The sequence below is a fragment of the Tauraco erythrolophus genome, chromosome 8 (genome assembly GCF_009769465.1).
Source record: "Tauraco erythrolophus isolate bTauEry1 chromosome 8, bTauEry1.pri, whole genome shotgun sequence".
Classification (NCBI taxonomy): Eukaryota; Metazoa; Chordata; class Aves; order Musophagiformes; family Musophagidae; genus Tauraco; species Tauraco erythrolophus.
Genome location: NC_141472.1, coordinates 40,252,192 through 40,266,924, shown reverse-complemented (window position 1 = coordinate 40,266,924; position 14,733 = coordinate 40,252,192). Strand labels below are relative to the sequence as shown.

Below are 14,733 nucleotides of genomic sequence, written 5' to 3'. Positions count from 1 at the left end.
ACCCAGAGCCATTGCAAGAGCGTAAGTTAAGGTTACGGGGAAAGCCTGAGCACTCTGCGTCCTTGCTGTGTGTTTTACAGTCAGAGCCATCATGTTATATCAACGTTGTTGGAGGGGGTTATGCTGCAAATTGATACAAGTGTCTGCTGCAATGAAATCTTCCTAAACATGAATATGGATTTCAGCAGCATTTTCACTCACTAAATTACTCTGCAGATGGGCTAATAACCTGAGGTTAAAATAACCTCCGTTAAATAAACTATCTCAGGGAATAAACAGACTACTTTTTCTTGGTCAGAAAGACCAACTGACAAAGGAATACGACGCTGGTGTGAAAGAACGGAGCTGTGATCTGCTTAAGATCACAATGTCCTTAATTAAAAATAAAAAGCAAGTTATATTCATATGAATGCTAACAAAATTTGTATGAAAAGCATGACCACAAATGATCAAAGCAGCAGCAAAAGATAATGATTTAGCTACATGGGATGCAAACTTGCATTTTCAGTAATATCTGTAAACAAGCTCATTTTCTGAATATCTCCTCTGTGTGCTTTAATTGTTGTACTCTAACTATTACTAATAATAACACCAGATATTGTCACGAGCTCCACCAGAAAGCTATGGATCCCAGTCTTTGTGCAAATCAAAAGGAAAGTTGTTATAGTGAGTCCTACATCTACAACCTCACGAAAACACAGCAAAAACTCCATTCTAGTTCTTTGCATTAGACTATTGTCAAAAATTTTGGTAAATATAATTTTAAATCGCCTCTGAATGCTATTCTATCATCAGAAAAAAGGTATGATTAGGATGTGCTTTTATTTCCCTCTCTCCAGTTGCCTTCATTGTGAAATATCATTTCTCTTATAATGATGCTCTCTTATTCTAAGTTTTTACCTCATTTTCAGTATTTAGTAATTAATAATTAATGGATTAATATCTTTATAATACAAAGGAACATAAATCTTTTTGTTAAGTCACATCATTTTCCTGCTAACAATAAAAATGCTTTGTTATGAGTCATACTGTCGTGAACGAACATTGCCTCTATCACATTATTTAATTAATGGTTGAGCTCCCCTTCTTCGAAAGTAAACTACAGCTGAAGAAATAATTAAATAAATCCGTAAACAACTGATTTCTAATGAAGTCTTTTTGTATTATTGCCTTTCCACTATCAAAATCATATCTGGTTAAGTAACAGATTTAACAGATTAACATCTGGTTAATGGTTTACAAAGGAAATAAACATTGCGTTTGCTCTATCAGATGAGATCAACATGCTGGTTTAGCTTTTTCGATGTGTGAAATTTGGGGTTAGGAAGCTGGGTTATGAGATTTTGAATACTGACAGCTTTTGTTGTTTTCAAGCTTTACTGAATTTGTTTCTTTACTATTGCATATAAGTTGTATAAGTTACATGCAATAGAGAGAAAAATCTAATGTTAACAACTTTTTATTACTTAGTGAACATTGAGTTCACAGCCCCAGTGTTCAGATCCATCACAGAATGAAAAAAAAATCCCACTTATTTTTTTCCCCCCATTATTAGCAAAATATGGGATCAATATGTCTGTGTTTTTCCTGACAAAGAAGACAGTAGATGTTCTCTCATCAGCTGTGATCACTGGTGATGACTGGGACTTCAGGGAAAGGGACTGACTTTTGCAAGATCCTTTCTCATAACACACCTTAACTTTTCGAGTTAAACAGATAGAGATCTGGGCCAGAGTCCCGTTCTCCAGGCAGGTCTACTTTAGTATCTAAATCCTTAAACTGCTAACGGGGATTTTAACCGTGTAGAGGAGTCTCAGAGTAAAATCATGGCTCCTGCGTGTTGAATTTCCACTGGGCCCTTTATCTCCTGGGATGTGGGAGAGTGCTTGCAGAGAAGAGAAGATGGAGCAGGTAGAAGTGTAAGACAGCTATTAAATGATGAGATTAGTTCTAATAACTTCACTTGAGCCTTTTTAAAAAAAAAAAAAAAATCTCATTCAACTTTAAGGAAAACAGATGATTCTGAAAAAATATTACTTCAAGCTATACTGTTTTCATGGCTGTGGAAAAGTAGTATTTTCCAGCTGTACTGGCAAAAACATGAGCAAAAAGTGTCAGATTTCATCCTTTACTTGCTTCTATTGTTTCATCTATTATTTTTATTTTTGCTACAACCCCCACCTTCTTTCCAAAAAAGCAAGACATGAAAAGGTGTTCTTGAAAACTGATTTTATGGCAGGTGGCATTGGTACATCAAGAATATATAGAAGAAAAGGTTTGTATCACCTGCCACAGAAAGAATAGCTTATTGTTTGTGACTCCTGCCAAAGAGAGCACCTTTGTGGCCACCCATCACGCCAATGAGATTTGGCAGGTTTGATCAGACCTCGAGAGTCTTTCACAACAGGGCTTTGTCAAACCCGTCCCTTCTCTGCCCACAGTGTCACACGTTTGCCCAATGCCCCTTTGGTTGCCCACATTCAGGTTCGTAGGCTCAAACTCGGCAGTACCCAGCACTGGAGGGACACGTGCCGTCGTTGCTTGCGCAACGCGGCTGTCGCATCAAGGAAAACTAAGATAGGTGGCCTTTCCTTGGGGCACGATAAAAAGGTACTGCAAATTTCACTTTGTAGTAACTACAGGCTACAGAAATTGCATTAGCTGCATTAGATGGTGTCATAGAAATATTCAGAAAGGTTAGCAGGATATGGTAGATGTCACATTTATGCTACGATAAAAAATCACTTTGCTAACTTCTAATGTTTTCTGCTTTGGTAACGCCCTATATTAAGGTGCCATTTATAAATTATTTATTATTATTTATTAATGTATAAGCCACTTTATAAGATGGTAGATAACAACTTAAATTCATGTATTAAAGATGCACGTACATGGTTTAATACAATTTACGTCTCACAATATTCCTTGCAACAGATTCTCATCGTATCATCTGTTAAGCATTTATTACTAATGCATTTTATAACATACTTTATAATACATTATTTGAGGAAGTAGCTGCATTTAGTGATCATTTTCATAAATAAGAATAAAGCATTTATAAATGGCACCTTAATTTAAAGTGTTACCTTCACATTACTGGGTAGTCACTCACCATTTGTCTCACTTTGCAATTATTCTCAAAATGTACCTCTTAATAAAGGACATGCTAAGTCCTATTTCTTCTCATACACTACATCTGATTAAAAGTTTATCAAGCCATTTTCCTTTAGCTGTTCTCAAACATTTGAAGGTTGCCAGCTCAGTCTGAATTTGTCTTATGTAAACACTGAACTTTTTATACTGAAATAACAATTGCAAGAAAGCCAGAGGATATTGGATGGTTGATTGCCTACCAGGTTGGCCAGCGCTGGCTGCTTGGATTCTTTGTAGAATTCCATTTTCCGAGCTGTGAGAACAATCCAGGACGTGGACCAGTTTTTCCTTAAAAATAAAACGCAAAAAAAAGAAAAAATTAGCCAGACGTGCAAGCAGGAGGTAAAAGATGCTCCATTTGTAGACTTGGTTTTTAGTTATTTCATGTCAGAAACAAAAACAGTCCAAGGTCAATATAAGCAGTGCACTTTCAGCAGTACTGATGGAGTTGCACCATTTTAATTATACCTGAATGGGGGCTTCTTTCTCCTCATTCATGTTTTAAAGCCTATGTTACTTTTTCACCAAGGTGCTTTAACCACAAGAAAACAGTGGGATTATTCACACGTTTTAAGTTCACATATACTTAGAGAACTCCAAAATAGCTGGTGCCCTTCTGGTAACTACTACTTAAAATAGAATGGAGAAGGAAAAATGTGATTTCGATCTGCCTATACAGCAGCAAAGTGTCGATTTTGAAAGGTCCCAAATACTCTTTTCTTTCCCTAAACAAAAAACTTACAGGAGAGCAAGAGCGATAAGAATGATATCTGAGAGAGGTTTAAGTAACCATTAAACATCAGGAATTCACGATACAGCCCTAGAGAGCTGGCAAACTGCTGGGGCCAGGCAGAAGTCAAACTACACACTGATATGCGAAACAGTGTCTCTTGACAGAACAGAACATAATAATCAATCCAGAAGAAAATGCTATTATATATAGTACATGTAATGTGATATTTCAAACCACTGCATAACCATAAACAAATGGATCCGATCTGATAGAAAACTATTTTTAAATCAAAGTCTCAAGTTTGACTCTCTGATTTGGAGGCTACAACATCTGTTTATTTACAAAAATACTCATAAACTCACTATTTATTTGCTTTATTGGAGTGTAAATCACAAATCTGAACATTTTAGAACAAACCTGAAAATGCATATGATAAATGGGCTGTTTCACGTGTGTGTTGTAGTGCCTTAAAAGGAGGAAGCTGACTGCAAGGACACTGTGAGCCCAGGGAGGAGATGTTAGAACCCCTTTTTCCTCTCTCTCTGGTCTTCCCTAGTGCCTTTGGGTTTTCTCTGTTTAGGTGTTCCTAAGTAACTCAAACACACTCATTTTTTATTCTAACGAAACCTGGCTATGTTGAGCTTTAATGTCTGTCAATCTTCTTTGTGATGCTCACTTCCAGATCCATCTCAAAGCTCTGCTGCACTCAATATCCCATCAAACTACACATCAGGTGTGACAACAAGCAGTTTTTCTATTCAGGACTTTCCTATTCAATATGTTTCAGTCATCAGCTTAAGGACAATAACCAATATTGCAGATGAAGCCCTAATACCACCGACATCATCAGAGAAACTCGCACTTGGGACGTAGCTTAGGTTCAGTACACAACTTACACCAAGTGCTTGACATTAGCTATGGAAAGGAACATTTACGTGTCATGGACGCTCCTACCAGCCAGGAGCGGTAGGAATCAAAACTTCATTGCTTTTGTGACCTAAGGATAAAACATATATAAACTAGACAATCTTTTTATCAGATTGCCCTTAAAGTCATCTGTCAGATTTAAAAAAAAAACCAAAACTTTAAGATATATTAGTCTCTGTACAGGTGGGCACACACTGTGCTTCATGGAATACATGCAGCGGTCTAAAGTTTTGAAGCTCTTTAGAAAAATCAGTTTGTAGTATCCTAATTTTTTCCATGTGGCACCAGTGTTATTCAAAACGCTGCTTCCAGCCACTGAACAGCAAGTTCAGGTAACTGAAAGGAGGAGCAAGACGAAGTACACCCAGAGTAGACGAATCCCCACTACCCATCCTCTCTGTGTTTAAAAATCCATAAATATCAGCAAGTAGAGAAGACCCAGCTGGTATTAAGAAGGATATTGCGTGCATTCATCTAGAGCTACAAGCTTTAAAGTTGTGGCTGAAAGCTGCTGCCAGAGACCCACTTCAAGGTGCCACCCGACTTGTGGGGGCTGCAAAAGGAGCCCCGAGCGCTGCGGCTGCATTTGCATTCTGTCGAACGAACACCTGATGGCAGCACGTTATAGCTTCAGCACTGCTCACAATTCCGAGGCTGTTCAAAAATATGAGATTGTTCAGGGCTATTTAAAAACAGAAGTGGCCGAGCTCCGCTGCTCCCTCCCCACACCCACGCCGAGCCGGCGCGCAATGCCAAGCCACGGAGGTGTTTTGTGCTCAGGGCATCCAACGTGCTGGGAAAGTAAAACTCCCTCCTTGTCTGGGCATGCTCACAGGTGAAGCTTTTGCCCGTGTTGAAAGTGGGGAATAAAGTATTACTGGCTTTAAAGTGTTTTCCCAAAATGCAAGTTACACCCATCTCTGATGGCACCCAGCTGCAGAAGACTTGGCCAAGTGTTGACAATGTTCTTGCTTCAAGTAAGAGGTTGGACTAGGTGAGCTACAAACTCCCTTTTCAGTGAGCTTTTCAAGGGTCCTTATGATTTAGCATTATGTAGGTATGAGAACTTATTACCTGGCTCCTTTCTCCAGGTAGAAAACATAATATTTCACGTTACTCGTTCATTCTCATTGGCAACACAGTGCCAGTCACATCCCTGCTACTCTTTTACAGGAATCTAAATACAGGAAACCACAGCGAATCCTTCCATAAATGCAGCCTTAATATTGACATTACTTTCAACACCAATAGTGCTAAGCGAGTAAGTGCTGACCACTTTTGATAATCTTGCCTTGGCATCCCTGTGGCATCACCACATGGTGGGTTCCCACATCCCATCCTTGACCCCTCAAGCACATACTCAGCACCAAAAACTTGCCCACTGGAAAATATATTATTTGCCTGGTTTGGTTGCCAAATATGTGATTTCCCTGGTGCCTTAAGGTTGTCCTTAATATCTGTATAACACGTATAATAGAGAAGCTGACACTGACACATGCTCACGGCATGCAATGAGCCCGTTAGCTGCAGTCACTTGGTTTCTGAGACTAATCACACATTGGCTTAGTACCTAAACTACAGCAGTTTGGCTATAAGCAGCAATAATAGCTACACGTACTTAAACATGCATCAACTCTGAATTTTGGGACTGATAAGTTCTGTAACATTCACATATAATACCTTAATTTCTTGCCACCATCTGCTATTTTAGCTTTTAGAAGATATCCTTCTTTCTCCACCACCTACAAGAAAGAAAAAAGACCACGTCATAACCATATCGTTTATTCAGATGAACGAATCCACTTAGTACATGCATAAGAGTCTGCATCTAGCTAATCTAGTGTGGGGGCATTTTGTCATTAATTCCTAGTTTAGTCACCTATTTTATCTGATACAGTCAGTTCTTTTGAAAATTTGCAAACAATTTTTAAAGTCAATTAGGACACAGAATTAACCTCAAAAAAAAAACCCCAATAATATTCTGTTTGCTGATTTAGAATAAATTTATTTTACTACCAGCAAAGTTTCTAGCAGTAAGTAAAAACTGAGTTGAAAATACATCCCAAGTAAATTATGTCACAGTATCATCTCATATATTGAGTTCCAGGAGTCCAAGTTTCATTAGTAGCTTTGAGGGACTCATCATACTTCTGTAAAAGGCTCTTGTTTCTTATATTCTAAAGAGAGTCATCTTTAGGGGTAACCAATGTCAGAAAAACATTAAATATCTGTACAACAGGAAAAGTTACATTGCCTTCAGAGGTGCCACGTTTTGCTTTGCGTCAGCACTAAATCAAGACTCGTGCAAGATGCTAGAAGGCATCATGCTTTCAAGTGATGCTGTCTTTTGGCTGAGCTCTGGTATGGAGGTGCTCACCCCCCACAGCCCTGAAAAGGTCACACTTACTGTGGTGTGTGCATCCATGTGCAGGGAGAACTTGTCTCCAAGTTTCCAATTGAACTAAATTTCATAGATTTCATAGATTTCTAGGTTGGAAAAGACCTTAGAGATCATCGAGTCCAACCATCCCTAATCCCCATTAAACCATATCCTCAAGTAGCTCATCCACCCTATTCTTAAACACATCCAGGGATGGGGACTCAACCACCTCCCTGGGCAGCCTATTCCAGTGGCTGACAACCCTTTCAGAGAAAAAATGCTTCCTAACATCCAACCTGAATCTCCCCTGACTAAGCTTATGCCCATTTCCTCTTGTTCTATCACCCAACACTAATGTAAAGAGCCCTTCCCCCACCTCCCCACCATCTTTTCTCAAGTATTTGTAGGCTGTAATCAGGTCTCCCCTCAGCCTCCTCTTCTCCAGGCTAAACAGCCCCAACTCCCTCAGCCGCTCCTCATAAGTTTTATTTTCCAGCCCCTTGACCAGTTTAGTCGCCCTTCTTTGGACTCGCTCCAGGAGCTCAATATCTCTCTTAAAGTGAGGGGCCCAAAACTGGACACAATATTCCAGGTGCAGCCTCACCAGTGCCGAGTACAGGGGCAGGATCACTTCCATGTTCCTGCTGGTCACACTATTCTTGATACACGCTATCTCATAGTAAGGCGCAGAAACCCAAACTGAGCAGTTCTGTCAATTCTTGACATAAAATCTGAAACTAGAATTGTAACTAAGGGAAAGCGCAGCTGTGTTGTCCGTTTTCCAAAATACACCCAAACCCAAAAAGGCAAAGCCCTTCGCTATTACCTATAAGAAGCAGGATGAGATATTTGCAATCTGATCCCACCTTTGTAGATCCCATACTCTGTGATTGCTGTTTCTGAAACCCAGTCCCTTTTCTGTGGTGACAGAACAGGTTAAGGACTGTGCTGGCATACATGAGGCTGCAACTCTGGTTGCAGGGTATCAAGGTTGGGCTTGAGTTTTGGGACATTACAAGAAAATCCTAGGCTTGTTTTTTTTTTTTTTTTTCTCCTCCATTTCTCCCTCTTAATTTGTGCTCCTCCACATTCCCGAGCACACTTTCCTTAAGCCAGAGGTCCTCGCAGACACTTGGTTCTATATGATGTGCTGAAACACCCCTTGTTTAGCTGTGATGCGCAATTTGGGATGGGGTGGGGTTTTTTTGGCTATGTAAATGTGTATTTAAAAAATAAAAATCAACCAAACAAAACAATTGGTCTTCAGCCAAACCCATTGACCTGCCACCTCATCAGATCTCATTAGCTAAGAGTGTCCCAACTGTGTCACTAATGGGAAAAGAAGCAAAATTGTGATTCAGCGCGGGTTTGTTTTCTCTTTCAAACGCTACTGAGTCAGTGCCTGACCGGGATATTATAACTCCACATGATTTTTGTAGCAAATTGTGTCACAAGGTGATTTTGTAACAATTTCAACAGGAATTTGCTCTCTGCAAAGCCATTAAATAGCAATAAAACACGCTTTAACACACAACATAAGAATCTGAAAATCAAACATATCTGTTATTTTGATTATACAAAAATACCATAATGTTAACAGTGCAGTGTGTTTAACTATTGCCTTATATTTTCTTTGTTGCTGGCGTACGGCATATAAAAATACATGCTGTGTACGTACTTGTTTGTACCTGTGAAAAGGTCTGTGGACAATGATTTAGGTGACATTCTCAAATGAGTACATGAGGATTAATGTGTGCATTTTCTATAATTTGTACTTATCTCATGCAAATTCCTGTCATGCATATCATTGCCATAGAAAACCCAGAGAGAAAGTGTGTAGGGCTTACCGTGCAGAGTCATGTCACTATTTATCTAGTGATGGATGGATGAATTATTAGAGCTAAAATAAGACTTAATCCTCATCTCCACCTATTTTTTTTTTTTTTCTGTTTCTTAAAATCAAACTTACTTTACATCTTTCAATATTTTTCTTCACCTTCTAACCATTTTTGTAGCATAAAACTTCTGATGCTTGGCCATGGCCAGAGATGCCAAATAACATATGAGAAAGGTTGTTCTTTTTAATATTTCTATCCATCTGGAAACGGAAATTGGGAGGAGCATTGGCTGACCATTCAAGGTGTTGATTGCTTGTCTGAATCAGACCCGAAACCTTATGTTTTCAAAGTTTACCAACCACCCTTCCCAAACTGTTATTTTAACCAATTCAAAACTAAAGGCAAATGTGATTTTCAACATCAAATCGGAACCACCTCTATTCTCACATTTTGGAAACTTAAAAAATTGATATACTTCTGGATGAAATTGTTGCCGTTGAGTCATGTTTTCCTTATAACTATCGTGAGCTAGAATATCAAATCCACTAACAAATGCTGGGTATATAAAATATCCCAATTTAAATTACATAGCTCAAATCTACCATTTGTTTTAAATTAAACAGCTTTAAAACACAAGACCTTCAGTTAATGAGACCTCTCAGTGCTAAGGAAAGTAACTTTCATATACATTACTTGAATTGAATTAGTACAGGTGCTGTCTTAAAAAAAACTATAATAGTCTTCATTAATTGATAACATGTACAGTTTTCTCAGTAATTAGTATAATGGCCATTTATGGAACTACAAAACAACTTTACCAGAAAGACAAATAAAAAATTTCTAGGATGACTCCAATATTTTTATAAGCTTTGTTTGAGGTGCTATATTCTCCTTGCTTAACATCTGTTAATATCCCTTTTTCTGTTCTACTTGTTTTCAAGAAAATACTTTCAAGACAGCTCAGGATCATCTTACAATACTTCTGCAAATGGATGATATTAGATTAAAAAGTATACTTAATATATCCTAACAATATGCCCTGTTTTTTCTGTCTCAATAAATATCGTCATCTGTTGTTAAGCTGCTGCCCTTCCTGCACCTTTTCAACATATGGAAGGTTGAGAAAATGACTCAAAATACCCTGAAGTATAAGCAGGGAAATAAGAAAGTGAAATTATTTTGTGGAGTTTTGTGTTTAGTGTTTGGTGGGGGTTTTTTAATTTGCTTTTTAGAAGAATATTAAAGATGAGAGTATGTATGCTTAAATATTTGAGTTTCTAAATAGTAATTAAAAATACTTTTATGAGCTAACAGTATTAGAAACTATAAGGAAAAGTAATTGTCACTATATCACATATAGGTTCTGTAATTTTCTTAATTAGAAGAATTCAAAGCTTCTGAAACTACCTAAACCTAAAAAGCTTGTGTAGGTAAAAGTACCACTGATACCAACACTTCTTTGATGAATCTGTATTTACATATTCATTTTCTTTTAATAGAAAAACTTCCTTGCTTCGCATTCCCCCCAGATTCTTTTAATGTCAATGAAAATTTTTTTCAATTTCGTGATCACTTTTACTTTAAAAATTTATATTAATATTAAAAACACCTCAATATGGGCAAAGACAGGACAAAGACACGGTTGCATTCCTTTACACCAAGTATTAATACTTATGAAACATCAGTCTAGTACAACCAAATTAACAGCAAAGTCAAGCTATATAAATTGCTTTGTACCTTCTAAAATTATTCTTTTTATTGATTAATCAAAGGCCCTCAAATCCCTTAACATCTTGAGGCATCCAAAGCCTCATGTATTTATTCTTTAGGAAAGTGTGTGGAACATTTACGTTCTAAAGATTTAAAATAACCAGAGTGATTTATCAGTTCTATAGAGCGATGGCTCACCGTGTGGTCCTGCGTACTAATGATGTCTGCGAGCGTTAAGTTATGTTGGGAATGATTTCTTCTGTGACGATTTATCTAAAAATTAAAAGAGAAAAAAAAAGACAATTTAAATTCAGAGAGGATTCAAATACATACAGGTGAAGACGGACCAACAAATTTAATTACTGGGCATACACAGCATGGAGTATTGGAAAACCGGCTTCTTTCAGTGAAAACTGGTGTTCCTCTGAGCCCTGCGTGTTTGAAGTGTCCAGCTACTGAACTCTAAGCATCTCTGGTATAAATGTGTTTCTTTCTCATGTCACATGGACAAATTTAACTAAAAGTAAACCAACTGATAAAAATTCTAAATTATTACTTTTTTATCAGAATTCTCAAAAATTGCTTAACTGCTTAGGTGCTCTTAAACCCATTTTACAGAAATGGGAAAGATGCTAATTGTAACCTCAAGGCCACAAAGCAAGTCAACAAAGAAACTAGATAATAAGTGGGAACAAGCACATAATATATCCTGTACATTTAAACTGCTTTAAAGGCTGTTTCTAAAATCTCCATGACTAGAAGGCTACAGCAATACTGGACTCTGATTCTACAATTTTTCCCAAGTACTGAGTCTTTGATTTCCTCCAGTTCCTTCTTTTTTAGGAGGAAGACAGTATAACCATCTCTGACTGAGCTCTGGAAAACTATTGCATTGTACCAGAAATTATTAAGACTAAGTAAAAGTTTCATCACAAATCGAGTGTTGGCAGAGCTCAATAATGTTTTACTTCCTTACAAACCTGCAACAAAGGACAAGTCACCCAAAAGTGCACAAGTGTGTATATATGTGTGTGTGTGTATATATATATATATATATATATAAAACCCCCACACTTTTACTGTTTAAATTGAATGTTAATCAATAACAATATAATTTGGAGTTGGGATCCTGTAAAATTCAGTGATTATCTTCTCTTTTAACTGAAGCCAAAAAGCAAACAACAAAATATAGTCTCAACTAGTTTCCACTGTATTCATCATAAAGCATTCTCTTTTTCCTTATTAAAGCAGAGTTAACCAAAAGTCATAATGTATTCTGTTTATATTCAAGTGTCTGAATATAGAAAATGTTCTTAATTAATCCAGAGGGCCACGCTCAAAAAACAGTTAAACATATTATGATCCCATATTTTTTCTCCACACATTGCTTTCATGTTTATTTGTAAGCACTAACATTTTTAAGCCTTGAAATCTATATCCTAGATATTGCTCTACTCTCCTAGTCAGAGCTAATGAGCTTAATGAATTACCAGTTCTAAATTTAATACAAACATTTCAAAGAAAGAGATAAAACATTCTTCACAATTCAAAAGTTTCTCTGACCTATTTTATGAAGAATATCACTTAACAATTTCATTAAGGGTGAGTAACAGCTGGTGACATGGCTGTGTCCTAAAGTGTTTTTCTCTCTTAATATTCTGCATCTTAAGCAATCGAGCTTTCATAAGAAATACTTTAGTTAGTGGCAGTCCCTCCTTTGGGGAGAAAAAAAATGTCAGACCACATTTTCTGTATTTTGCAATCTTGTTTTCAGGAGTGTCATGTTCCTGTTTTATTAGCATGTAGGGTAAACAAGAATGATTTGCTGATGCTATTGAGAGAACTTCTAAGATTACAGTCTTTCTATTTAGATTTTAGATGGAACTTAATATTAATGCAGGCAGAGCCATGTATATAAATTCAAAATAAATTAATTCAATTTATCTTTTTCTTTATCTTTACTGTTCAACAACTCTGAAGGTTCTATAGTGCTCAAGACATATAACTAAAGTATTCAGGTCTAGATCATAGAAAATAATTTCTTACCCAGATCCTCCATTCTAATTATTCCTTAACACACTATGGAGCATATTGCCCAGCGATGCTTTCTAAAATATATTCTTCACTCATCCAAATTAAATAACAAGACACACCACCACTCCACAGTATCTGTTTTCACATTCAGCTGCTCTCTCCAGGAATCACATGTGTCTGTTGGGGGCCCTATATGCAACTTTGTGAAGTGCACAGCACCGATCAGAGCTTTTGGTCCGGTCTTTGGTTCAGCGATCAGAGCATTAGCAAAAGAAATGCTCACATTTGATACATGCTAAAAAGAATATTACAGAAGGAATAAACCCATCCACAACCAAACGAAGAGAAGAGATAGGAAAAAAGTATTGTTTTTGTCATACTAGCAAATTCTTAGTGGTAGTGTAATAAAAAGACAATAGTGAGATTTCCAGGAAGTATGAAAGGAGAAAAAAAAAAAGATTAAATTCCAGTTATAGATGATATTGCATGCTTTGAAAACATCTTTGTTCTATGCAAAGCAGAAATATTAAGGAAAATTCCATGTATACAAGGAGAAAGAATAGACCTCTCATCCGGTCATTTAACGGGATACTTTTGCAGTTTTGCTAAAATGGTGTTTCTCTTATAGGCCACAACCAAGAGAAATCACATTATTTTGTAGCCCAAGCATCGAGCAATCTCACTCCAGAAAGTCCTGAAGCTCTAAAATCTGAATCTAGTTACAGAAATACAACCAAAATCCACAGTTGTGTAAGTCAAGATCAAGGTCGTCTGGAAAAACACCCCAAATATTTGGCTTTCAAATGGAATTAATGGAAACTTCCAACGTTCTTACTCATTTCTACCAGCCTTTTGGTTTAGGAATGGATCCTTCAAAAAACTGAAACAAAGATACTCAAAAAAACCACAGCAACAAGAGGCAATATATACTTTAACAGGCTGATTTTATAAAATTCCAGTAGGCCGTATACAAATTTAGTCTTTAATGCATTTTGCAAATGCTGCTGAACGAATTAATCATATCACTTCCTTTACGATATATTCAGTTCAACGGTAAAATTTTCTTAGCAAGAGAACCTGGGTGACAGTAGTCAATATACTCAGGTTTCGATATACTCTCAATTTTCTGTGGTGTACCAAAATATTCAAAGGGAAGTGTAGGCTCAATTACTTTCATTCTTTTATTCAGTTTTTAATAGATAGACCACAAAGATGATGTTTTGAGATATTTTTTTTTTCCTCAATGACTCTAAGAAACTGAAGGAAAACCTAAATAATATCTGTCACAAGTCCTCTACCTCACCTCCCAGGGTATGATGAAAGGCAGAGATTTACAGGAGAAGTTCGTGAGATCCCTTTTTGGGAAAGGCGGCTTATCAGCAGTTTTCTGATTTGATGAACATTCTTCAGTCAGCAACAATGTCACCTGCAGCATTAAAAATCCACTCTGCGAGCGCTTGCAAGTCTGTGGGCAAGTCTGGTTTTGTTAAATTCAGCCTCAGCAGCCCCCCTCTTCCCTTAGCTAAAGGGTATCCATCTCCTACCAGAGTTATTCCGGCATCTAAGCACTAAGCCATCATCATCCTTTGTACAAAGGCAAAGCCTCCATTACATATGCCTGGTATCCCGGCGTGAAGGGACAACCATCTGACAACTGCTGTTTTAATACTGAAGTAGTAAAATACAGTAACCTTATGTTTAATTTCATTTCTTTCTGTGTTCCCATTTGTTCTTTAAATTCTCCCCCCTTTTTGCGGGAATTCATCACAGCTAACTCATTGATACTCTCTCAAACACTGCGGCGTTGATTTAAAAAGAGACTTGGAGAACTGATTTGGATTTTATCTCCCTTTACAAGCATATTTCTGATCTAATTTATCTAGTCAATGAGATGCAATACACTTCTTTTTGATTTCAACCAAACCTAATGAAACTAGCTAGCACGTCTCAAAAAGCCC

General features: G+C 37.2%; 1 protein-coding gene across 1 annotated transcript in view; it reads right to left on the bottom strand.

Moving 5' to 3' along the window:
* The window catches only part of ARHGAP15 (Rho GTPase activating protein 15), a 334,864-nt gene that overhangs the window by 276,254 nt on the left and 43,877 nt on the right, over window positions 1-14,733 (bottom strand). The window contains exons 3-5 of the mRNA XM_086615574.1: window positions 10,940-11,014; window positions 6,494-6,555; window positions 3,354-3,441 (exon numbers count right to left, since the gene is read on the bottom strand). Coding sequence (XP_086471700.1) covers window positions 3,354-3,441; window positions 6,494-6,555; window positions 10,940-11,014 — 225 coding nt within the window. The remainder of the gene's footprint in view (window positions 1-3,353; window positions 3,442-6,493; window positions 6,556-10,939; window positions 11,015-14,733) is intronic.